This window comes from Cydia amplana, chromosome 11, assembly GCF_948474715.1.
Source record: "Cydia amplana chromosome 11, ilCydAmpl1.1, whole genome shotgun sequence".
NCBI lineage: Eukaryota > Metazoa > Arthropoda > Insecta > Lepidoptera > Tortricidae > Cydia > Cydia amplana.
In genome coordinates this window covers 6,194,780-6,222,768 of record NC_086079.1, presented here as the reverse complement: position 1 = coordinate 6,222,768, position 27,989 = coordinate 6,194,780, and the positions used below count along the sequence as shown (strand labels likewise).

Genomic DNA, 27,989 nt, shown 5'->3' with positions numbered 1-27,989 from the left:
TCACTCTGGCTTGTTGGGCGCGCGGTGCGGGTGAGGGTGAGGGTGCGCATGCGCGGGCAGCGTGTCGTGGCGCCGGTACATGAGCAGGTAGGGCATGCGCGGAGGCTTCGGTTTCAGCACCGCGCCGTCCGACACGGGCGTCACCGTCGAGTCGTCGTATCTGCAAACATTACTGTTGCTTAGACACAGTTTTGACAAGAAGCGCTGGTGGCCTAGCGGTAAGAGCGTGCGACTTGCAATCCGGAGGTCGCGGGTTCGAACCCCGGCTCGTACCAATGAGTTTTTCGGAACTTATGTACGATATATCATTTGATATTTACCAGTCGCTTTTCGGTGAAGGAAAACATCGTGAGGAAACCGGACTAATCCCAATACGGGCCTAGTTTACCCTCTGGGTTGGAAGGTCAGATGGCAGTCGCTTTCGTAAAAACTAGTGCCCACGCCAATTACTGGGATTATTTGCCAAGCGGACCCCAGGCTCCCATGAGCCGTGGCAAAATGCCGGGACAACGCGAGGAAGATGATGAGACACAGTTTTGAGAAGATTAACGATGCCGTATAGCGTGTAAATAATATGCATTTCAACGAGTTTTTCAATAACAATGTTGCACATGGTGGTTGATGATAGTCGTGAACCTAAACTCGTAGAATGGTTAATCAAAATGGCACCGAATTGTTTTGAAGTATCACGTACATTACTACATTAGACAACAATTACACAATATGGCATCTGTAACGCTATTTCCCGTCGGTGTGATTAGAGCGTCTTCCAAAAAAAGTGTACATTTCATTCATGTCTTCAAAATATTGACTTCTTGGGCTCATTTTACTCAGAATCATTTGTACATTCACGCCTCATACAGTCGACGTCAAAGAGATCTTTACGACTAACGTTACAAAAAATTATTTACACGACTTTATTGTCATAGCATTTAGGTCGTGTAAACATTTTTTTGTTACTTTGGCTGTAAATTTCTCTTTGACGTCGACTGTACATGAAAAAATGTGTCCCAAAATTTTGTATGAAAAAATTTTTTTCCAGTGCGTCACGTTCATACAAATAAAATAAAAAATCATACAAGAATGTGACTATCTGGAAAGGAATTTTTTGGACACATTTTTTTATGTATGAGGCGTGAATGTACAAATGATTCTGAGTAAAATGAGCAAGAAGTCAATATTTTGAAGACATGAATGAAATGTACACTTTTTTTGGAAAACGCTCATTTACCCTTTTCCAATCAACTATATACGTCAAAAAAAAATTCGATCTGATTTAGGGCGTCTACAAAGTCTTACGTGTGCACGAAGCGAGCGAGCGGCTTAACGAAAAAGCGGCCAAGTGCGAGTCGGACTCGCCCATTTTTTTAGTTTTATCACTCTTATTTTAGAAGTTACAGGGGGGGGGGGGGACACACATTTTAACACTTTGGAACATTGATATAGTATAAAGAACTGGATACCCAATCAGCCGCCAAAAATGGCCCCACAAAAGTGATGTCAAAACAGATCATGCATTACTTTTTCGTTTAGTCTTGTTTGAAACGCTCAAATGTGAAGTTGTCAACAATTACGAAATGTGCCGTTAAAATATGTAAAAATAACAATGATAAAGCAAGGAAAAAGGATGGAATGTATTTCTTTCGGTTAGTTCTTTGGATAGCATTACATAATTTATGTAATCTGGTGGTAATTTTATGGTTTTGAATAAATTAATTTGTTAGTACCAAAGAAGGGATGTCAAGGAACAAAATTCTAATGAGTCGATGTGAGGTCAATATTTTTTTTTATTTTTATATGGAATTCATAAGAAATAATATTATGTTTAAATTGAAGATTTCCAAGAAAACCTATGCGACGTGCAAAGTGGACTGCTATTTAATTATAGCAAGAGATAGGGGTGATGCAGTTTTAAACAAGGCAAAACGGCACTTGTGTGTTCGGCCCATTTCCCTGTTTCCGACATATACACCACCAATAAGGGCTTATATCGACTAACTGTAAATGCTAAACCTGTCGGAACACAGTGACAACCACAGGATTTTTTTTATAAAGTATAGGTAGACTTTATAAAAAAATCCAATCAGTATCTAAATTTCCCCGTGCACCCGTGCTATGAGTAAATGTAGATCTTAAATACACAGTTATTTAATAAGTAGAATTTATTTCAAGGAAATTAGTATTTAAAGACGTATACTTACGAATTAAAAATTTAATTTGTTTGAATTTGAACCACGAATTAATTTTATTTGAGCTCCCGATTAAATTAAATTTGTTTTATTTATTACTTCAATTGGTTTTCCTGTACAGTAATACATATTAAAGTTTACCAAAGTGACTCCATTCATTCATTAGTCTCGTTTGACGTTGTTTGACGTAAATACGTTACGTTTAGTGCCATCGGACTAAATTTTTTAACAGTGTTGGTACTTATGTTTGCAAATTTGACACTTAATGCTTACGACATTAAGCTCTTTTCTGTACGAAACATTTATCTTGACTCAAAATTTACGTAAGCGTTTTTATCATCAATGCAAATGGTGCGAAACGTCATTGGGATCCACATTTCTTGACGTTTTTGTTCTGCTTTGTGTGTCTATTTCTTTTATATTAAGTCAGTGCTTTGGAAGTGTCTCTCGCGCAAACTATTCAGTTTAGAAAAAAATGATATTAGAAACCTCAATATCATTTTTGAAGACCTATCCATAGATACCCCACACGTATGGGTTTGATGAAAAAAAATTTTTTGAGTTTCAGTTCGAAGTATGGGGAACCCCAAAAATTTATTGTTGTTTTTCTATTTTTGTGTGAAAATCTTAATGCGGTTCACAGAATACATCTACTTACCAAGTTTCAACAGTATAGTTCATATAGTTTCGGAGAAAAGTGGCTGTGACATACGGACGGACAGACAGACAGACATGACGAATCTATAAGGGTTCCGTTTTTTGCCATTTGGCTACGGAACCCTAAAAATAGTAGTACTAACTGACGCAGGCGCGTGGGACAAATTTTACCTACAATACTACAATTTCACACACACGCGCGCACCCGCGCGTCATTGCGGACGCCCTTAAAGTTAAAAATTAAATGGACTTTCGCAAAATGTAAGCCATCTTGAAATTCTGACTTGAAATTCATCCTGACTATATATATTTACATATTCCCAACCCACTCACTTCCATATCAAATTTCATTTTTTTTTTCATTTTCTTTGTCTTCATGTATAAGTTTGTAATTTGTGTTAAATATTAATTAGGTACTGAATCACATTTTGACACTGCCTTTACTGTTCTGAGCTATCTTCTTGCCCTGGGCTCCACGGAAGACCAGCGCTATAGCATATATATTTTTCTCAAAAATGGACGGCAAAGTCGACGTTGCCGGTTAAAAAATAGGTCGCGAAGTGCGTAGTTTATGGTCATTCAAAAAATTAAAAAGTTAAAAACATTGCAGTCTCGATTTCGGGACTGCAATGTCGCATACAAATTCCATTATTTAACGAGTTCCAAACTTTTTAAAACTTTAAATGGCCATCTCAAATGAAGGCATAGGTCCCTTAAACAGCCAAACAGATGATCAGCACTTATTATTATAAAGCCTATAACAGACTATCGCACCGCACCGCAACCTTGGAGCGTCGCACCCATAAGTGAGAGCGAGAAACAGATATCTCTTTCTCCCTCTCACTTATGGGTGAAACAGATATCTCTTTCTCGCTCTCACTTATGGGTGCGACGCTCCAAGGTCGCGGTGCGGTGCGATAGTCTGTTACAGGCTTAATGTTGGTACCGCGACTATTTAGGTGTCTCAAATAGGTTGGCGTATTTTCAGCAGAAAAATACACTTCTTTTTTTTTAAAGGCGGCAAACAAATTTTTTTAATGGTTGTATTTTTTTCTGTGAAAATTAGAACGTTGCTTCTGTAAGTTCTGTAAAATATTTCTATTTCTTGCACCATTTTTGAGAAAAGCACTATATATGACTCGGCTGGAAGGCTACTTGCTGGCTTCGGATTCAATTAAACGGACTCCCAAGGTCGTCCGTTTAAAACGAATCCTCAGCCTGCAAGTAGCTACTTCCGAACCTCGACAATAATGTACTAATGTTAGAGCATATGCTGAGTGGTGTCCATTTGTAGCCTCTATAGCATCATCAATACTACGATTATTATTGCATGTTAGTTTAAGCTACTAATAGTTTTAACTGTTTAGTGTATAAGATCTTCTTTCTTAAATTTATATGTGTGGTGCTGTATGTAGATGGTTTTTGCAATAAACGTTTTTCTATTCTATTCTATTCTAAATTAATCATTAAAACTGAATTAGTTAGAAATGAGTCAGTCATACCTGATCCAGCCCGCTTGTCCGTGGAAGGTATCAGTAACGTAATGCCCTTTAACCGCCTCCACTCCTTCGTGGTACACCACCGCAAACAATTTGTACAGACGCTGCTTGCCAGAATACTTGATCTTCGAAGACATGATCTCTGTAAATACATATAATTTTGAGTTAAGAAGTTTTGGGTGGAAAAATGACTGGACTGTTACTTAGTAATTAGTTTACTCAGTCATTGTTGTCCACAAGTATGTGATTAAATCACTTTCGGAGACGAAAAATAATGTACATCATTGTCGATTAAAATATAAAAGTTGTAAATGTCTACTAGTGTCACAGAATAAGTAATAGTACCTATTACCGTACAGAAAGGGCACTTCCTACAAAACCGAAGTTTGACAGCGATTCCGAGTCGAATCATGATATCCCTTTCTAACTTATGGCACTATCCCTTCCGGCTATTTAGGGTTGTCAAAATTAAAGTCATTATCTTATCTGTGGTCGTGCACGCAAAGGGACGTCAAGTTGTGTCAACCCTAATAATTCCTCGGAGCAATGCTGAGCCGAACGGAACCGAGTTTGTCTGAAGTCAGGAGTGTCTCCCCACTGCTAGTGTTTAATTTGTCTAGTAACAAGAGCAATAAAAAAGCGGCCAAGTGCGAGTCGGACTCGCCCATGAAGGGTTCCGTATTTAGGGGATTTATGACGTATTAAAAAAAAACTACTTACTAGATCTCGTTCAAACCAATTTTCGGTGGAAGTTTGCATGGTAATGTACATCATATATTTTTTTTAGTTTTATCATTATCTTATTTTAGAAGTTACAGGGGGGGGGGGGGGAGGAAACACATTTTACCACTTTGGAAGTGTCTCTCGCGTAAACTATTCAGTTTAGAAAAAAATGATAATTTAGAAACCTCAATATCATTTTTGAAGACCTATCCATATATACCCCACACGTATGGGTTCGATGAAAAGCTTTTTTTTGAGTTTCAGTTCTAAGTATGGGGAACCCCCAAAATTTATTGTTTTTTTTTTCTATTTTTGTGTGAAAATTTTAATGCGGTTCACAGAATACATCTACTTACCAAGTTTCAACAGTATAGTTCTTATAGTTTCGGAAAAAAGTGGCTGTGACATACACGGACAGAGAGACAGACATGACGAATCCATAAGGGTTCCGTTTTTTGCCATTTGGCTACGGAACCCTAAAAACTAGTTTTAACAGTTTCCATGTGTTAACCAAATAGGACTCACAATCTATATTACACAAAACAAGACTTCTTCTTCTTGTTAGGGGCTATATAAGGCTCCAAAGCCTATGTATCACTGCGACCATCGCTGATCTATTGTGATCGCCACCTACTACAACTCTCGATCCAAACCTGCAACTTCAAACAGCTTCAAACAAGACTTACTCTGATCAATCTTCAGATCCACAGGGAAGTCGATATTCTTGACAATCTTGGCGGTGTGGCCCTCAGAGTCTAACTGGAAGCACTTCAGATGCAACAACAGGACCACAGGCAGTTGTTCCAACGACAACTGCTGCCAGGCATCAGATACTCCTTCCAGTGTGTCCTTGCCCGCTAGGAGTTCTAGGGCATCCTTTACGTTGGATGCACGCTGAAAAAGGGTTAGGTTTAGAATGGGTGGATAAAGGTGGGGTGGATTATTTTGGTTTTTGGTTTTCAGTTTGTTTTGTCAACAAGAGAATGACTCGGTCATGTTCTGAGACGAAAAATAGTAGCATCATAGTAAATGGAAGTGCTTGAAATGGACTTGTGTTAATTTTTGGAAAAGATTATGAGACATTTAGTTCAAAGAAGAAAATAGTAAAATGAGAGTACTTAAACAGATCTACGTTGCTTATTAACTTGTAAAGATTACAGTAAGTACAGCATGGAATTTGTTTGGGGCTTTCATGTTTTAGAACGCAGCTTTATCGCATCTCATTACTACATGTATAGTGAAACATTTAAGTTATGATCTGAGTTACTTATGCAAGTGTGATTAATATTTTACTTGGACAAAAGCGTCGACGCTCTTGTGTCGTTTGATATTTCCCAAGATTAATAATATTTAATATTAATAAGGATAGCTCAATCAGAGTGTATTATATTTGCCAAAGGTAATCGTATGAAGAAGAAGAGTCAAACGCAGTAGAAATCATCAGTTTTAGGAAACTCTGAGCCATAAAACTTGATTTGAGTGGTCTAAGACCTGGTTTAATCTGTTGGGTGTCTGGAGAGCCGTAATCGCAACTCCAAAGAGTCACATGCAACTCGCAAGCCAAGGTGAGTCAATGTACGAGGCGCGGCTGAAAAGTTCGCGGCCTTAGAAAAAAATGACTGAATGAAATGAAAAAAAAAATGAATGAGTATTAAAGTAAATGTTAATTATTAATCGTTAGTAAATGGCAGCAATATTTAAAGTAATTTAAACTGCCAAAGAGGCGGAGAAAAAAGTAGCATAGTTTTTTTAATAGGGATTATTACTGCAATGTTTTGCCGCCAGAGTGCAGCACTAGCGACATTAGTTTTTAGACAATTAAATATGACATACTTCAAGGCGGTTTGATTACAAAGGGCCTACCGGGAAACGCGAAATCGAAACTTAGCTATCTGCCTCTTTAATGCTCGAATATGCAAGTGATAGAGGTTAGATAACAAAATTTCGACTCTCTCGTTTGCGGTAGACCCTTAGATTGTGACTTATTGTGGGAGTGGCGCCCCATACGCAGATTTTCGCGGAATATTCCCTACTCTTTTTTAGGGTTCCGTACCCAAAGGTAAAAAACGGGACCCTATTACTAAGACTCCGCTGTCCGTCCGTCCGTCCGTCTGTCACCAGGCTGTATCTCACGAACAGTGATAGCTAGACAGTTAAAATGTTCACAGATGATGTATTTCTGTTGCCGCTATAACAACAAATACTAAAAACAATAAAATAAAGATTTAAGTGGGGCTTCCATACAACAAACGTGATTTTTGACCGAAGTTAAGCAACGTCGAGCGGGGTCAGTACTTGGATGGGTGACCGTTTTTTGCTTGTTTTGCTCTATTTTTTGTTGATGGTGCGGAACCGATGCGCTCCGTGCGCGAGTCCGACTCGCACTTGGCCGGTTTTTTTTTTCTAGCTTAGGCCGCGAATACTTCAGCCTCCCCTCGTAGAGATCATGACCCTGGTGGTATCTCATCTCGATGTCGAGCTGCAACGTCGACTTTGCCGTCCATTTTTGACAAAAGGCGTATTACATATCGGCATCTCACCTCGATGTCGAGCTGCAACGTCGACTTTGCCGTCCATTTTTGACAAAAGGCGTATTACGTATCGGCATCTCACCTCGATGTCGAGCTGCAACGTCGACTTTGCCGTCCATTTTTGACAAAAGGCGTACTACGTATCGGTATCTCACCTCGATGTCGAGCTGCAACGTCGACTTTGCCGTCCATTTTTGAGAAAAGGCGTATTACATATCGGCATCTCACCTCGATGTCGAGGTGCAACGTCGACTTTGCCGTCCATTTTTGACAAAAGGCGTATTACGTATCGGCATCTCACCTCGATGTCGAGCTGCAACGTCGACTTTGCCGTCCATTTTTGAGAAAAGGCGTATTACATATCGGCATCTCACCTCGATGTCGAGGTGCAACGTCGACTTTGCCGTCCATTTTTGACAAAAGGCGTACTACGTATCGGTATCTCACCTCGATGTCGAGCTGCAACGTCGACTTTGCCGTCCATTTTTGACAAAAGGCGTACTACGTATCGGCATCTCACCTCGATGTCGAGCTGCAGCGTGAAGAAGGGCTGCACGGCGTCGGTGACGGCGTGCTGCGGCGCGCGGTGCAGGCGCAGGCGCGTGCGGCCGCGGAAGATGTCCGCCACCGGCGTGCGCCGCGCCGCCCAGCGCCGCTCCACGCAGCCCCTGTTGCGGGGGCCCATCACCTGGGAACCGACCTAGTTACACTCACTTGTCCGGGTTCTATAGGGTATATAACTGTATCACTACATATATTTAATTACACAAACGGGTCTACCGCGATATAATTCCATTGTTTTTACCTTTAATTCCGACGTTTCAGCTGAGTTGCACCAGCTGTGGTCACGGAAAGACTGACGTCCCAACAAATGTCAACGGAGATATTAATAAAACACCACTAAACTACCCGAAATTAGTTAATAAAAAATAATAATATTAGTTAATATCGCGGTAGACCCGTTTGTGTAATTAAATATGTGTACAAAACGCGAGAGTTTAAAGTGTTGTATCACTACATAGTATAAAACAAAGTCGCTTCCCGCTGTCCGTCTGTATGTATGCTTAGATCTTTAAACTCGTGTCCTGGTTCTATAGGGTATATAACTGTATCACTACATAGTATAAAACAAAGTCGCTTCCCGCTGTCTGTCCCTATGTATGCTTAGATCTTTAAAACTACGCAACGGATTTTGATGCGGTTTTTTTAAACAGTGATTCAAGAGGAAGGTTTATGTATAATTTGTTAACCTGTGCGAAGCCGGGGCGGGTCGCTAGTTACAAATGATCAATATTACCTTCCATTCGTCATCATCCTCATCCTCGGGAGGTTGCTCCTGTATGATGATTCCATTTACTGGAGCATTCGCCTCCTTAGGCTCCTCTGGTTCCACCAGTTTCATCAGCTGAAAATTATAAATAAATAAATATAAATATTATAGGACATTATTACACAAATTGACTAAGCCCCACGGTAAGCTCAAGAAAGCTTGTGTTGTGGGTACTCAAACAACGATATATATAATATACAAATACTTTAATACATAGAAAACAACCATGACTCAGGAACAAATATCTGTGCTCATCACACAAATAAATGCCCTTACTGGGATTCGAACCCAGGACCGCGGCTTCACAGGCAGGGTCACTACCCACTAGGCCAGACCGGTCGTCAACATCAGTTATTGCTTGATAGTTCCACATTTTTAAGGGTGGTATATATAATTATCCTTTTTAAATGCCGAGTGCGCTTGTAAATTCCAACATGATTTTTGAGAACCAAAATGAAAAGCTATAAGGTAAACGTACTAGTGCTTAACATGCTAATGCCTAATAGATGACACCCTGCTGTCACCTCTATTGACAAAAACTTAAGTTTCAAGATGACATGTACTGGGAGCGCGTCCACCAGTACGTTTACCTTATGTAAGCTATATTTTTCTCAAAACTAGCGGAATTTATAAGTACAGCATGTTTCTTATTTCATATAAAGAAATATCTAGTTTACTCAGTTGATGTTATCTACAAGGAAATGATTTGCTTTTAAATCATTTTCAGAGACGAAAAATAGTACCATCATTGTAAACTAGATTTGATCAGAAACAGATTAGAGTCGTTACTGTTTGTACAATAATGTATATACATACATACATTTGTAGCTATCAGTAATCTAGATGCTAGATGTGTAACATGAGAACATTTGTTATGCAATACAAGCAAAGATTAGGATAGGATATTTTTTTGCTTTCGAAATGTTGGGCGCGAGTCTTGGCGATCAGCCATATTCATTGATATGGATGTATATTGTATAAATTAATTATATCTATACTTTATTTTAGTTTCTGGTAGCGTTTATAAACGATTATCACTGGCTAGGCCGCTGGACGGTCCCAGAAAGCAACATACTTCCAGGCCGACACTGCAAACTAGAGGCGACCTGGCTTAGGGTGGTATTCCACCTGTCCAATTTCTTTGTCCAACGTGTATTTGCGTCTCACATTTTGTTTAGTGAGAAAAAGAGAGACACAATGCAGATTGGACCAAGAAATTGGATAGGTGGAATACCAACATTAGACTCACGAGTCTATTGTTGACTCGAGAGCACGAGTGCGCTTTAGTGCAACTATACCTAAACTCGCCGTCATTAGAATTTGCGAACTATGTAAACAAACCGCCATATTGAAATTGTCTCTGAATGATGAATTTACTAGTGATGGGCGAGACTCTTACTTACTACTTTACTAATGTCAAACCATATCGAGTAATACAATACCAAAATTAAAAAACAAGTAGTTACTTATTTTTAATTTGTTTAATCACGATCAGAAGACAAATTGGTACTTAAGAATGATGTATTGATGTATTTTACAACCGCGGCGGTAGGTACAGAGCGTGAGTTGGGTAGTGTGTAACGGGTTTATATCACAAACTTTAGTCACAACACTACCCATCATAGACATTTGTAGAATTTAAAAGAAACAATAACGTCATTCCATCAGGTCCTAATAACCTAACTTATGAAACCATTTTAAACTTTTAATTAAATATCCAAGATACAGTTATATATTTATGTATTTTACGGAACGGACCGTTTCAATAGTGTATATGTGTATAGTTTGAATTTTGTTTGATGGGGTAGTGTGAAAATTCAAGGAGAAACAGTCACAAAACAAAGTTACATTGTTTGTTTACATAGTTCGCAAGTTCTAATGACGGCAACTTTAGGGCTCAATACCACAGAATAACGAATAGTACTACCGTACAGAAAATTCACTCCTTCACAAAAGTCAGATTTAGGTATAAAATTACACCTATATCGCCGCCTGCAAGCAAAATTGAAACTTATAACCGCGCACGAACCGTGAATCACCTTTGCGCGCCGCAGTTTTATGACCGAGCTGTGAGTGTCGGCACGGGGTTATCACTTGACAAGTTTTTATACCTATATATATACCTAAATATGTATAAGAATAGAATAAGAATAAGAATAAGAAACCATTTATTGCAACACAAAAAGCATACAGGTTACAAAACATAAGGATTGAAAAAATAAGAATAATTGTGCGGCAAAAGGAACGGGCTCAGCATACGCTGCGTCAGTCATTTCATTACAAATTGCCTGCGCAGCGCTGATTTTCAGTCCGTCCCCTTCACTGAACCACATTGACATTTATGCGGGTTAAAAAAAAAATTCTAAACAAAAAACCACTACAAAGATCTCTAGTTAAAGTAGGTAAGTAGGAATGTAGGTATGTAGGAATTACAAACGTTGATTATGTAAACATACATTTTTTATCCGGAGATAAAGTCTATTTTTTTATTCGGTAGACTAATATGACATTTCATAGTATGAAATGACATTTTATGTTCATACTATGAAATGTCATTTCAGTCTACCGAATAAAAAAATAGACTTTAGTATGTCTGATTCTCACGTAAGTAAGTTTCGAAGCCATTGTGTATTTTCAATTTTGCGCTAGCGCCACGTGACACGACTATCGCGCACGCCGAGCGGCAGCCCACTGCCATACGCCTGTCCGATGGGCGCGCCGGCCAAATGTACCTAAACTGTGGAGTGACACCCCCCTGTCAATACTAGAGATGCAACGGATAGTTGTTTGGCCGGATATCGGATATCCGGCCTGGACACTGGCCGAATATCCGGTATCCGGCGCCGGCTATTCGGCCGGCGGAACTATACCTATATATTTTGCGTTTTGCAGGTGCGCGTCGTGCAGGTTTCGACCTGTTTCGTAGTGAACGTTCGCGCGGACACATATCTAGGATCGTAACGAGTTTTATCATGTCATTACGTAGTAAGTTCGTTTATAAATAAATAAATAAATAAACAAACAAATAAGTGTATTGTGTGATATTGGTTACGTATTCATTTCTATTTACTGTGTCGTTAGCATTATGACCGTGTCTGTTTTTTTAGATTGCATTTTTTACCCCAAAAAGTGTTAATTTTAGTATCCGGTATCCGGCCGGATAGCAGGTCACTATCCGGTATCCGGCCGGATACTAAAATAACGGCCGGATACCGGATAGTAACCGGATATCCGGTGCATCTCTAGTCAATACACGGACCTCGAGCATCTCATCGTTGAGGGAGTTGAGTAGGCACCCGAGGAACTCCTCAGCGTCCTCCTGACGGGCTTCTTGCGAGCCGGGGAACGGGCGCAGCGCGCGCAGCATTTTCAATTTTGCGCTAGCGCCACGTGACACGACTATCGTGCACGCCGAGCGGCAGCCCACTGCCATACGCCTGTCCGATGGGCGCGCCGGCCAAATGTACCTAAACTGTCAATACACAGACCTCGAGCATCTCATCGTTGAGGGAGTTGAGTAGACACCCGAGGAACTCCTCGGCGTCCTCCTGACGGGCTTCTTGCGAGCCGGGGAAGGGGCGCAGCGCGCGCAGCACGCGCAGGCCTGCGGCGCCGTCTAGCGGCGGCCCGGCCGGCACCGGCGGCGCGCCCGCCTCCGGCCGAGCAGCCGCGCCCCGAGTGCGCGCCCCCAGCGCCAGCGGGCTGAACTCGTAGCACAACTCCACCCTGGAAACATTACTCATGTCTATAAAACTGCATTCAGTCACCGACGAAACGGGCACCAGTGGGACGTCCCGTAGACGTAATAAGGACTAAAGACGGAATAAGGACGTGGTAAGGAATGGAAAAACTCGCACGCATCTGGTAAACCTCCGTAACTCAGCAGAAGCGAGTAGACCAGTGTTCCAATGGTCGCAAGTTCGAATCTTGGTAAATGTTTCCTTTAATATAAACATTTACAGGAGTGTCAGTCGTAGCAAATTCTCGACCTTGAAACGAAGACAACATTTTTGCCGTCCCACGAACGAGACATGTACGAGTTTATGTATAAAAAAACAATACAAAATATACGTTTTCTCACATTAGCGTCAAACTACGGTCCTCCCTAAGAATGATAAAGAATGTGAAAACTGCACAGCATGAGTCATATTCACAATTTCATAATAGTCTATCATTACCAACAATCCTGTTATGTAATCTTCATCGAAAAATCAGCGCTGGAAGGCACCAGATGGTGCTGATGAACATGCTGACATGAGACGATATTTTGTGGCTCTTTCTCCTTTTATGTTTCTCCGTTTTGTATAATTTTCTCTTTTGTGTTTGTGAATAAATTATTTCTTCCAACGCCAAAGACGTATTCGGTCATAGACCACAGAGCAACATAGACTTAGGTGCGTATGCATAAAGTTCAATTTCAGTTTTGACACTTAGGTGACGTGGCGTCTGAGAGACAGCTTTTGTGTTTGACACGGCGTCGAAAAGGTTAAAAGAAAGAATTTAATCAACTTACAACTTTTTCTTGATGAATATACTAAACAAACCTATTTTCCATAGTAATCGGTTACTTAACTGTATGCTTAGAATGGATTGCTTGTATAATTACAAACAACTAGCTACAAAGTAACATTCTGCACGATCTTTATCAGTTACAATTGTTTCCCTGTCTTGTATAAGCACTATTATGCAAGGACGTTTCTTATCTCATATCTTCACACTTAAACTTGCCCATGAATTGATTTGTTTGCAATATTTTATGGTTTACTCAGCAAGTTTTGTCAACAAGAAATGATTTATTGTTAAACCATTTTCAGAGACGAAAAATAATACCATCATTGTAAACTAGATATTGCAAATGTGTAGAATCAAGTTTGGTTGAAATATGTGATGTTTTTTTTTCAAATGCAGAAGACATTTATAAACCTGTACAACTAAATAATTTTATGAATAATAACTAGAGATGCCACGAATATTCGGCAACTATTCGTTATTCGGCCAGTTTGCCGAATATTCGGTATTCGGCCGAATGTTGCCTACTATTCGGCCGAATACCGAATATCTGTTGCCACTACCTAAAAAGAAAAATTACACAATAAAAATACCAAAAATTAGGTATATTTAATATTTAAAATGTATTATTGGAAAGTTGTTAAATAGGAAGACATGTGTGAGCACCTTTGCCGCATCGCATCTTGCACAGACAATACGTGCGGCTGGGGGGGCTGCGGAGAACGCCGCGAGACAGAAACATGCCAAGTACTCAAACTTGAAGCCGGTTTACGATTTTGTCCCTCTCGCTGTTGAGTCGGCTGGTCCTTGGTGTTCCGAGGCGAAGGTTTTTGTGAGGGACCTGGGAAAACGCTTGCGGGATAGGGGTTGCGATCCTAGGTCTGGTTCGTACCTGGTCCAGCGTATATCGTTGGCTATTCAGCGCGGGAACGCCGCTGGTATTTTGGGGACATTTGTGCCGGGTACTTACCGGATTAGGATATAGGTTTATGGCTTATTATTATGTATTTTGTAATGACCAATTTCCTTTATAATTTGACGATGCGTGTTGCGGATGACATATGTGACAAAATGCATTTTAATTTGACGAAGCCTGAGGTGGATGAGCTTTCTGTATGATTTGCTTTGTTATGAATTTCATTTCGCTTCGCAATAAATTCTTTTTTCTGAATAGGAAGACCCTTTTTTAAGCATTTGTTAATTATGAAATATTTTATTTTTATCATGGGTCTGATTTGATTGACTCTAACTACATTCATTAGTTCTGTTTTACAAAAAATATATCTTAGCAAACGTTGTGCTTTGTTGGGGAACACTTTTCATAATAATTGTGACTCGCAATGTTCGCATCTCATGCCGAATATTCGGTCGCCGAATATTCGGTATTCGGCCAAAACCATTATTCGGGGCATCTCTAATAACGGTCAACTCCTAAAAATTCAAAAACTCGTCTAATTGAGATATTCCGCTATAAAATGCTTGATGATCTCCTTTCACGTCATTAAAAAAACTGATACTAGATATAATTGAAAAGTTGACTTACATGGAGTCAACACAGGTGGACACGCGATCAACGCTTGTAGGATAGAGTTGACGTAGCAGTAGTTTGAGCGGTTCGTGAGGCCGCGGGGCAGGAGCGTTACTGGCTTGTTGTCCAGCTGATATTTACTACAATGCACTTATGAATAGGTTGAAAAGTTGACTTACATGGAGTCAATGACGGGCGTGCTGGACTTGCCACGTCGAGTTTGGTAGGGCAGCGCCTTCAGCATGTTGTAGAAGGGTGGACACGCGATCAGCGCTTGTAGGATAGAGTTGACGTAGCAGTAGTTTGAGCGGTTCGTGAGGCCGCGGGGTAGCAGCGTTACTGGCTTGTTGTCCAGCTGATATTTGGACAGGAATTCTGAAAATAAGAAACATTTTAAAGAGACTGTATAAAGGCTTCGTCACAAAGGCGCGTTTTCCGGGCGGGGCGTGAGCGGGGCGCAACGCTTTTACACATAAAACGCTCACGTTCACGCCCCGCCCGGAAAACGCGCCTGTGTGATGAAGCCTTAAGTAAAACAAAGTTTTAATGCTCTGAGACGAGTAGACTGGTCGAAATATTATAATAATAAAATATTATAACACATTAAGTAAATGGAAAAATAAAGTTTACAAAAGGTTTAGAATGTATTTAACCCTTTGACCGCCAGACGTAATCTGACGCGGGCGGCTACAGCCAACCAAATATCAAACTTCGTGCATTCCGGCAAGGTTCACGATGATGCACCGTGCACTTAAGGGTTAATACTTAAATGGAGTTCATCAACTAATTAAAATTTCAATGATATTCTGACATTTAAAAAAATATTTACCTCCCATCCTGTAAGAGTTCGGGTCATCAGCAAACGGCGAGGGTGGCACAGGCAGCGCTGGCGTAGGCTCCTTCTGAATAGGAACCTCCCGGACCTCGGGGACAGGTTGGCTGGGTGATGCCGGTTTAGCAGGGGTTATACTGATGGCATTCACCGAGGTCTTCTCGGAGTAAGAGATGCCAGTAGGCGCGGGGGCCCGAGGCACAGGGGAGCTTTTATCTGTAGCGGTTATTTGAGATGGAGACGCGTCAAAAGGGCCCACTTTCGCTACTGGTTTTTGAATGCTAGCCGTCGCTGGTGGTGATACTGTGGTCGGGCTTGGGGGTTCTTCGACAGGTAGAGGTGCCGGCGGCGAAGCGGTCACTGTAACCGCTGCAGACTTGCTTGAAAACAGACTTGCCCAGGATTTCCCTGGAGCCGGTTGCGGTTGAGGTTGCACCACAGGCGGTGGCAACTCTCCACGGTTTCTAGGAGTAGGTGGGGGGGGGAAATCTGATGCAGTAGGCGCTGGGGGAGGTGGCTGAGGCACTGGAGGTGGTTCAGGCGCGGCTGTCGACTTCCTAGAGTGTCCGAACGGTGATTTGTTAGTCACGATCAGCGGTGGCCCTTGCGAGTGTAGCGTGATCGAGATAGGCATAGGCGCCTTGCTTGGTGGTAGCGGCGGATCGCGTTTAGGATGCTCGACCGGCGCGGCGGGGCTTGGAACTTCCACAGTCTCACTCGTCGGTGACCTGTTAGCAACGTTATCCCTCTTCTGTCTATTGCCAAACGGCGCCTTTGGGGTAGATACCTGTTGTACAGGCACGGCCGCTTGAGGAACCAGGGGCTTAGCTGGTTGCTTGCCTCCTGAGAACGGGGCCGCTGGGCCTTTCGTAGTTTTATTTACCACCGGAGGCATCTTAGCAGCGGGAACTTGACTCGCAGACGCCATCGGCGGGAACGCCTTAGCGGGTATCTGATTAACTTCAGGTGTCTTTTCATTGGCTACCCAGGCCGGCTTGACAGCTTCCACTTTAGGAGTAGGTGAAGCTTTGTCACTGGGTTTTTGTTCTATCGGTCGTTCTGTTTGCTTCGGGCTGCCCGGGCCCTTGTTGATGGTCAGATCTTTGATAGGCAACGATTCCACAGAGACGGTCGCCGGCGGAGTCTTCTGTTCTTGACTCTTTTCTGGCGGAGTGTACGATTTATTATGATTGTGCGATTGGACTACGAAGTTTTTAGCGTGCACGTTAAACTGGTGCGGAGTCGAGTGATGTGGTGGTTGAGGCTGTATAGGTATAGGTGGTGGATGTGGGGGTGGGGGTAGATACATGGGCGGCATGTATTCTACGCCCCCATCTACGGGCGGGCCGTATGGAGGTGCGTAGTGAGCGCCAGCGTAGTAAGCGTCTACAGCTTCCTGCTCCATCACAACCTCTTGTTGGTATTCATCAGGTTTGTCTTCGCCTTCGACGGGGATCTGATATTCTTGGTAGTAAGGCGGGTACGCGTAAGGTCCGTAGACTAGAGGTTGGTATACGGGTAGGTGGTAGAGGGGGGCTCCTGCCTGGGCCTGTGCGGCGGGGTAGTACTGTGGGTACTGGACGTAGTAGGGGGGTGGTTGTGGTGGTGGCGGGGAGGGGGGTCGCTTGCCGCGGCGGTCGCGGCGGTGGTTGCGCGGCGGGCGGTCGACTTGTGGCGGCGGCGCGTATTGCGGCTGCGGAGGCTGGTAGTACTGTCCCATGTAGCCGTGAACGTTCACGTTGGCGGTGACCTGGGGAACATCACACAGATTTCAGTATCCTATTAAAAAAAAATTGTAACCTGATGTTGAAAATAAAAATAAATATTTAAATATTGACTCTTAACTCTTACCAAAGACAGGCGATTTAATGACCACATGCGGCACTACAAACATAATAGTTCCATATTCAATTAGTAAGACTGACGGATACAGTCTATGAATGAACATAAATATATTTTATATTCATTAATTATACAGTCTATGCCCTGTGTCACTCTTTTTAACAACTTGTCTGGGGGTCATAGGGTCAAATCATTATTGTACAAGAACTTTCTAGGCATTAACATAATTCTACATATTTCATGTTGGAGCCTCCAAACTGCGACTCTTGGGCTGCATTTAGCCCAGGAGCACCTACTTTTGACCAGCAGCACAGACTAAATAATAGTACAGAAGGATATAATACAGAAAGGATATTTCCTACAAAACCGAAGTTTGATAGCGATTCAGTGTATGATATCCCTTTCTAACTTATGGCACTATCCCTTTCGGCTATTTAGGGTTGTCAAAATTCAAGCTATTATCTTATCTGTGGTCGTGCACGCAAAGGGACGTCAAGTTGTGTCAACCCTAATATTTGCTCTGAGCAATGCTGAGCCGAACGGAGCCGAGTTTGCCCGAAGTCAGGAGTGTCTCCCCACTGCTAGCAGGGAGAAAGTGCAAGATCAACTGTCAATCCGGCCTGTGACAAGGAATCGGGAGAGCCGACATCCGGGCTTTTGCCTTCTGCGAGACTTAAATTATATCGACCGGGATATAAACCGTGATTATGATTACCTTTACCGTGAAATATCGGGAGCTCGAAATCAATACAAAAGGTAATCACGGTTCATATCCCGGTCGATATAAGTCTAGTGAAACTAACCGTGAATCATTCAAAACTGCTTTTGCCTTCTGGTCAAAAAGTTTGGAGACCCCTATTTTAACTGGATCTATATCTGAATACCTAAAGTCTTTTCTCCTGTCTTTGCATTCCCTAATATTGTTTGTCATAATGATCAGTTGTCCTAACACTAAAAACCCTAATTTTGGTTTCCCTAATTATTGATTGCTTATCCTAATGTTATTAAGCATGTTTTCTTTTTTGCGAGGATCGCAGTTCTAACCTTAACGTAACCCACTTTTGTGGCAGCAAGTTCTAAAACCTAACCATTTTTCAGAACCTTACATTATGGAAAATAATCGTTATGACAATTGATCGTTAGGGCATGTGCCCATTCTTCTTCTTCTTCTTCTTGTTAGGGGCTATATAAGGCTCCAAAGCCTATGTATCACTGCGACCATCGCTGATCTATTGTGATCGCCACCTACTACAACTCTCGATCCAAACCTGCAACTTCAAACAGCTGCAGGATCTTTTTGAACTCGAGAGACTTTACCTCCTCCATGTGCCCATTAGGACAAACCAGTTAGGGCAAGTGACTTTAGGACAAACGTTGTCAGGGATTCAGAATGACACCCATTTTAACTACAGCTAGACTAGTGTATGACCTGGCTAACGTAGACGTTAGGTGGCGCCACGGGCCACTGCTGCGGGTAGGCGGGCGGCGGCTGCGCGTAGGGCGGCGGCGGCGCGCGCTGCGGCGAGTGGGGCGCCATCTCGCACTCGCCGCCCGACAGGCTGTCCAGGCTGCTCGACACGGTGCGCGGGCCCAAGGTCGACGACGAACACGAGGACAGGTCTAGATTAGATTAGATTAGATATATTTATTTCTTAAAGAAAAAGACACAGTATTTTACACAACAGGATAAAACAAAGGCTTTCATTAAAAGATCGTCAATTTAACATTAAAAACAGAAAGAAAAAAAAAATAAGAATATAAAATTTACAAATAAAACAATGTCATAATAAAAAGAAATGTTAATGTATACATAGCTAGGGCCAACCTAGGTATTGTCGAATGTCAAGAACAAAAAAACAAAATATTACAAAAAAAAACACTCAGTTGTAAATAACTTTATCAGGTTATTTAAATAAAATAAAAATATATTAAATGTCAACGATCTTAATAGGTAACGAAAAAATAATAATAATATTAATGGAAATGTCAAAGGTCTGGGGGCAAACAAACATCTAGTGACATAGTGTAAGGCCTGAGTGGACGCTCGAGTTGGGCGGGCAGCGGGGCGGGGCGTGCGGCGTGCATGTTAAACAAATGCAAGCGTATAGGAGCGGCCTTAGTGCACGCTGCTCAATCACTTGTGAGCCCGACGCCACGCTGCACGCCCCGCCGAACGCTCCGCTTCGAGCGTCCACTCAGATCTTAGCTTTAGACGGCGCGCGAACTCGTATACGATTTTAGTTACATTGTGGACCATTGAGGTTACATCAATTCAGCCGACCGATCAAATGACGCAATGTAATGAAATGAAACTCGCATGCGAGTTCTCGCAGCATCTAAATGAGCCCTTAGTGTAAGTGTAAGGCCTGAGTGGACGCTCGAGTTGGGCGTGCAGCGGGGCGGGGCGGCGCGATTTTAGATACCTTGTGGACCATTGAGGATACAAAAATTCAGCCGACCGAACAAATAACGCAATTTAATGAAACTCGCATGCGAGTTCTAGCACCGTCTAAATGAGCTCTAACCCGAAAGTACTTAAAGCCTAGCCCAGCGAAAAAAGCGGTGACTAACAAATATATTGACAAGACTATTTGCAGCTGACTGTACCAATGAGACTTTCGGACTTCGGTGTATCAAAATATCATTTGACATTTAGGTAACTGGCTTTTCGGCGAAGGAAAACATCGTGGAGAAATAGGACTTCCTCGACTAGTTCGCCTGACATATAGCCGGTCCAACAAGTTTGTCAGTAGATAAAGGCGCGAAATTAAAATTTTCTATAGGATGATAACCAGAGCTCGGCGGGGGTGAGCTATTTACCTTATAATTTGACATGTCTCACGTCAAATTATAGCCCCGCCGAGCTCTGATGATAACTCTTAGTATCTAATTTGTATGGCAGGTTTTGGACTTCATTGCTAAATCAATAGTAACAGATAATTTTGCTTTATGCACTAGAGCAGGGCTCTCCAAACCCCGGCCCGCGAAGCCTTCCAATCCGGCCCGCGGGAGCCAGGCTCCAGATGTTCAGCTCTAACAGCAGCAAAAACCAGATACACCGCGAAAATTCCGGTAAAATAAAGTTTGGAGACCCCTGCACTGGAGCGTAAAAACAACTTTATACCGCCAATCGCGACTTAAACACCAACTTTACGACCATGAGAATTATGAGAAATGAAACCATTATTACTTGCTAAAAATCTACTCTGCCTTTTTTGAGTGTAATAAGAGAATTTAAGCCGATCAAAGCAATTTGGTGTGACTATTTTAACATTATAATCTCGGCTCTCATTGATAAAGACTTGTAAGTGAAAGCGTTACCATGACGACCTATACAATACCCTTACATTTACACAATAGCCATTCAAACAATAGGATAATATTACAAATATTACATAAAGACCGATTTGCACCCTTACTATTTAAACACAGGCAGTTTGACAGATATATGTTACGCAACAATTATATCAAGATATTATGAGTAATTATCAGTGATCTTTAATATTCCAGCAATTTTGGTGCAGCATAGTAAAAATAAAGGATTTTCTTCATTTTTTTTCTAGGGAGAGGATTGGTTAAGGTTAATATTACTGTTATTAACCCTAATTATCTATTCCACCTAGAGTAGGGCATACAGATGCTTTTAACTAACAATGCTGCACCACAATTGCTGGAAAATTAACGATCACTGGTTATTATTAAAAATTGCCTGTGTCGTATTTATTTCCAGCATATGTATTTTAGTTACAATATGTTAGAATAAAAAACATGTAATTTATTTTTCATTAAACCGGCCCTGTCTCCATTACGAGGTTTTCTTATCAAATGATATTTTGTACACAACTCCCAATTCAAGAAGCTCATTAGTACGAGCCGAGGTTCGAATCCGCGCTTCCATTAGGGGCTGTTCATAAATTACGTCATCTATTTTTTTACGATTTTTGACCCCCCCCCCCCAAAAATCATGCTTCGAATGACCCCGTTTCCTCCTACGTCATGCTACCGCCATCCGATATCCAGACCCCCTCCCCTGACGTAATTTATGAATAGCCCCCAACGCTATGATAACCACGTAAGTTATTAAGCCGCTTCCATACATTCGAAGTTAGACTTTCATTTTAAAACGACATGCTTAAATTGCATGAAACTTGGCATGAACATGTACGTAACTTAGCTAGGGGTCATCCATTAATTACATTACACGTTTAGGGGGGGAGAAAGTCAAGAAAATGTAAAGGGGGAGGGGGGAGTCACTTTAACTTATTTCGTTTTCTTTCCTAATCAGTTTTGGGTTACAAAATTACTAATATTTCTTTTTTCAAATATATTTTGATAAAATATTAATAATAGGTACAACTTACTTAATTCAACTTGCCGATATCGAAAAAATGTGACGTCACGCCAGGGGGAGGGGTTCGCCAAATGTGACCAAGTGTGAGGGGGGGAGGGGTCAAAAAACCAGAAATTCGTGAGATGTAATTAATGGATGACCCCTATGTCTGATACCAGTTTTCTTTGCAAAAATTGTGATAGGTACTAAAAAAATACACTCTAATTTCTTTGTATTACAAATTCTAGCAACGAAAACCAGTACCAATACCAGACATTCGAAATATAATTTTTATGTGAATATATTGTTTAGACATTAAGGATTGCATTATGTCCAAGCTTGTGCAGCAATGTAAGTTTATATTCAAGTCGGCAAGTAGACGAAAACTAGCGCAATTATCTTATATGGCGGCGGCTAGGTTCGTGTGTGTGCGGATCAATGATTTATAACTCAAGATAGGTTATAGGCGTTCCAAAATTGAAGCGTTTACCTTGTGACAAATTGGACAAGTTGCCTTTAGTCGCGGCTGGACAAGCGTGAAATGTGCACGTGCTAACGAGACGAGCTTATGTTTAACGAGTGTGACAAAGATGGATTGAATGAGAAAATTAATCAATTCGTGGGCACAGAAATAAATATGGAAGTATTTATTGTGCTCCTCTAGTATGAGTATAACCTATCTATGGTTATATAATATCATTGGCGTGGATAGGTGTGTGTGTGTGTGTGTGTTCATCAGCGAATAATTCAAAATTCGAACTCACCAATGGCAGGCTCGGTCCAACCGTAGCTAGAAACCTCCGTCTTCCGCTGATAGAGTGCGCACTGCAAACTGCACAGTTCCGCTTCTTTCACATCTGACAAGTCTAGGAACTCATATTCCTGAAACACGTCACGGATATATAGCCATGTATCTATGCGCGCAGCAAATGTTGTAACTTTAATTGAAAATTCATTCGATATTGTACTTTATTGTTTTATGGTAAGGCCGTCGGCCTAAGGCAATTTTTAGATTTTAGTAATCATAGGGAAGGCTCAAGCCTGAACAATTTATAGTATTGTTATAGTGGGACAAAAAAACAATTCTTTTGTGTTCATTTAACTATTATGAGTTTCACAATACAATTTGGTAAATTAATCATCAACATTTGGGACGTCAAATTGATTGATTTGATCCACACGCTAAGAGTCGGAGCAAGGTAAATCTGTACAGACTTTGCCGTGAGTCACGGCCCGTGATAAGTGAGAAATTTTCATCGTAAACATCAAATAGTGTCATGTCTAATGGCAGTTCCACACTTTGTCACTGCAAAGTCGTTATTTATTTATTTATCGTATGGCGGTTACACATTGTCGTTGCATATTTAGCTTAGTTAGATTAATTATAATATTATATTATAAAGTAAGTTTAAACAAACTCAAGGTAGGAGTCACAGCCCACAAATCCAAACAGTTCCAAAGCTTTCCAAAACCCCTACGCATCAGTATACATTGAAATGCATTACCAAATAAAGTTACCACATCTGCTAAGCATGGTAGAATAGCATCCACACCAAATCGACAGACTGCGGCCAGACACATTCCTTAACTACCAGAAGGTTTAAGCTGTTCAGACAGGGAAGGCCGAATAGACTGCATTCATACTTAAAATGATGTATACAATAAACTACTTTGTTCAATTTTACATATATATATTTATACATGTTCTACTATTTATGATACAGAATGATTTCAACTTCTTTTCTAGTGAGTTTCAGGGTCATATTATCTTTTCTCAAGTTTTTCATGAGTGTGAACTGAAGGCACAACAAGGGGACATATTTGGTTTTAAATATACGTATATACATATTTTACATGAAATTTATACATGGATCGAGCTGATCTGGTTTTCCAATAAACTCATAGAAATTTCAATAATATAATTATTAAGTTTATAAAACAATATGTTCCTAATAATCAAGGCAAACCAATATAATCATGCAACATGCAGATTCTATCCCAATATCTTTGTATAATTATGAACCCAAGCCTTCTTGAGTGTACTGTGGGACTTAGTCAATTTGTGTAAGGATGTCCTATAATATTTATTTATTTAATTATGATTTTTTGAACAATATAACACTTTAGTTAGTGCAAGGCAAGGCAGAATTGTGACATGTATAAAGTATTTCAACTGTGACTACAGTTGAAATACTTTATACTGATTTAAACTTTCCCGATGATTACACATTATTAAATTGTACAACGGGACAACGTTCAAGCGGATAAACAAGACCAAGTGCGGTTATTTCAAAAAACTCGCGCGGAAGATGCTGATGTCAACTTAAGCAGTCTTCTCCGAGACAACGCCGTCCTCGAAACGTCGGAGGTAAATCTTAAAAATTTAGATACGCGATTAAGTCCCGTTGTACAATTTAATAATGTGAAATACTTTATGTATCATATAATTGTCATAGTTTTCAAATAACCATAAATTAAACATAAATTGTACACTGTATTTCAATGAAATGATAGTCAGGTGTCACTGTAGTTGATCATTGATCAAACAAAGTACTTCATTGCATAATCTTTTAAGTGCGACTGCATAGAATTGATTAGTCTCATAATGTTCATAATAATGCTTTCATGACATTATCTAGGAATTAGTATATATGTCGCCGTAAAATTGTAAACACTCGTCAGTTTATAATCTCGCTAGTTAAATTATAAACTGATGGTAGGGAGATTATAAACTAACCTAACCTACCTTAGTTGTAAACTAACGGGTTCACAATCTTACGTAATCTTACTACACTATCTTGGTGTTATATCCAAGATAGTGTAGTATTTACATACAGGAACTACAGCCAAAAGTTGAGTCATTGTAATAGAAAGCTTACAATGAGAGTAAAGACTGACAGTAGGGCTATTAGCATCCTAATAAAATAATTAATTAATAGGGAAATAGGTGTTTTGTACTCCTTACTAAAGTCTTAAAATGATTTCATAAAGTATTTGTTTTTATCAAAACATTATGGAAATTACTAAAAGGCACTATCACTGAGAGTTTGCCATCAGATTGTCGCTCAAAACCTAAGCGAATACTATTCGTAAACCGATCATGTTTGTCTATAGTATTTGCAAATCAAACTGATGTATGCAAAACATAAAAAATGCCTTTGAGGTACCATTTATAGTAGTGTGCAATATAATAGCAGTACCTATATCACTCAAGGAGAGGCTTAAAAAATTGTAGCTTTCCGATACGTAAGTAATTCGATTTTCCTTGATTAGTCTTTAGTTTCCTTTACTTTTCTGGTTCGAGCTCATATCTATTTATTTATGACATATTGAGTATTTATTTATTTATTTCTTTTTTTATTTATTTAAGTATTTCTATTTATGTTTATATATATTATTTGTAGCAATGTGTATTCAAAACTTGCATTTCATTAATTTTAGTGATTGTACACCATTTTTTTTTGTTTGTCATTCATCGTTACTTCTGTTTTGTTTTATTCGTTTCCTCAAAGGTTAACTGGAAGAGATCCCATACAGGGATAAGTTCGCCTTTGTTGTATTTAATTTACTCTGTATCTATGTTTCTCGTGTTTTTGTTTCCATGTGCAATAAAGTATATACATACATACACACTAGTCAATTGAGTAAATAATATCTAAAAATAGGTTATAGACAGTCATAGTGTATGTGGGTAGTGTCACCAGAGCCTCAAGCAAGCAAACAAAAGTTGTCAGTAAAAAATCAACATTAAAGTCTGAATGATGGAGCAGCTAAGGCGCTCACAAATATCTGAACACACCTCTATTGTCAGGGCGTTAGAGTGCAAGTTCAGATAGAACACCTTGGCCGCTCTGATATATCTGAGGGCGACTGTACAAGCTCTGCAAGGAATATCTTCTACATATAAGTCTTGATAAATGCACTCTACCCTTATATTATACATATTTTAATTTACTTTATGATTAAATCATAGTGGATTTATCAGAGTTAAGTAACTCAATTGCACTATTTGACCCTTTTAATTGTTCTTATAAATTAGGATGCCTTTATAGCCTTTATAAGACCCAAGGAAATGGACCACAGGTAACATAGCGATTCATAAGAGCTAGCACCTGGCCCCTGTTTCATCACACTGACAGTTGTCACCTGACATCTGAATGAAATTTTTTTTAAATTTATTATTTTACAAGACCTTTATACTGTTGTGCATATCGGCCCTATTAAGTCCACTTCTTATAGTTCACCATACATTGCTGGTCCAACAAGTAACAATGTATGCAATATAGGTACCATTGTCATACTGGCCCAGAAATTTACAAGAAAGTGTCAGTGTCAGGTGTCTGAAATAAAGTCATCTAAGCTAACATTGCACCAACTTGAATAGAACAAAGTGAGGTAGTATCATCATATCATATTTTCATAGAAATTTGACATTACCACACTTCATCATTGCAAATGCCATACAGTTAGGCTTGGGTCTAACTCTAGACATTTGGCACCAGCTCATGTGAATCAACCAGTATAATTATAAGACATGATCTGATGGAAATTGGAAAGGTCCTTAGACACATGAAGCATAAGAACCCTTTATGCTAGAAAGCCTCATATGCCTTGGGATAGTCTTCCCATCCCTTTCTATGAGATGCCTACAGTTAAGTGTTGTCATGGAGTGAAATTTGTTTCTATTTAGGTACAGCAGACCCATTAATAAATATTAATTTAGTACCTCAGTAAATTGCCTGATACTTTTCAAGTATTTAAGTGCTTTGTCATAGTGCAAGTGCTTAAACGTATTTTAAAAGCAGCACAGATATTTATAATAATCTAATTCAACAAATTTACACTTGCAAGTACAATTTCAAGTAAGTATCCTATTTGAGATATTTAAGTAAGTAACTCACCGTTTGTAATTATAGAAATTGGAAGTTTGAGGTTATTTTCAACTAGTTCCTTATCAACTATACACAGCTATAAAATATAAGCAATGAAAGTGACAGTGGAACAATTTGGAGACAACTCTGAAACACTTCTAGGTATTCTGTTGTTATGAATTCAACTTAATAATAGTTGAACATAACTGCCCAACATCTGTAGGCTTGTAAGTATTTTAGTAGAAAAGTAACCTTGAAGTTATCCGCAAAACTAAGATACATTGACACTTCTTCCCAAGATGAACATTGGACTTTTTTACATTCACTGTCTGTCAAATTTGTAGGTTATACATAACACCTATTGATGAAACACCAATTTTAAAGCACAAATACATGTTCAGAAACTTTAAATACACTTCGCGGTGTCCCAACGTGCAAAGTAGAAGTATATTACGCAATTCTGTACCAAATAACAACAACAACAAATCTACGCACATGTGGTTTGTACTCGTGAAATAAGATGCAATAGTGAAAATGACATACCTAAAAGCAATGTTTATTGAACCAACTTCCATTGCAATCCTTTTCGATTTAAGCGTGATTTTCAGCCTCTAATCGTGCCTCTTAATAACGCAAAGCTGTAAAATATGCGGAACATTTGGAGGACTATAAGATGGCGTAACAACGCTCAGGCCGAGTTGCCGGGCCGGGTGTCAATTATGTATTGACAAATCAACACACTGAAGATTCTTTATCACATTACTCGAAACTGGGCACCATCTATTTATGAAAACTATCACCACTTACCTTCCACGTGCCCACAATTTCTGGAAAGAGATATTTTTTCTAATGTAATGGCCAGTTTCAAAATCACCAAAACAAGAAACAAAAGCCAAACAAATTAAAAAGTACATGTGGAGCGAACAGTCTGCTTACCGTTTTCATCAAATCCATGGCCTTTTAGAGAACACCATTACGAATTATACCGTGGTTAATATTGCACATAAATTTTAGTATTTAAGACGAATCTTGGAACGGGATCTACGCTACGTCGAGTCGAGGCCATGCAGCACTCACTCAACCAACCAACAATACTACAGAACAGGATGTGACAAAAGCCGCGCTCATTCAATTGACAAATTTTAGCC

The 27,989-nt window shown here is 40.2% G+C and overlaps 1 protein-coding gene across 1 annotated transcript; it reads right to left on the bottom strand.

The window, feature by feature from the left end:
* On the bottom strand, positions 1-27,941 carry LOC134651911 (uncharacterized). Its single transcript, XM_063507019.1, has 11 exons — positions 27,778-27,941; positions 22,735-22,852; positions 19,070-19,260; positions 15,796-17,548; positions 15,146-15,341; positions 12,418-12,655; positions 8,897-9,004; positions 8,120-8,287; positions 5,755-5,962; positions 4,349-4,487; positions 1-160 (listed from the first exon to the last, which is right to left on the bottom strand). Exons 1-11 carry the CDS (start codon positions 27,793-27,795, stop codon positions 1-3), a joined length of 3,297 nt encoding a protein of 1,098 aa, XP_063363089.1. The 5' UTR covers positions 27,796-27,941.
* Positions 27,942-27,989: the final 48 nt, after the last annotated feature.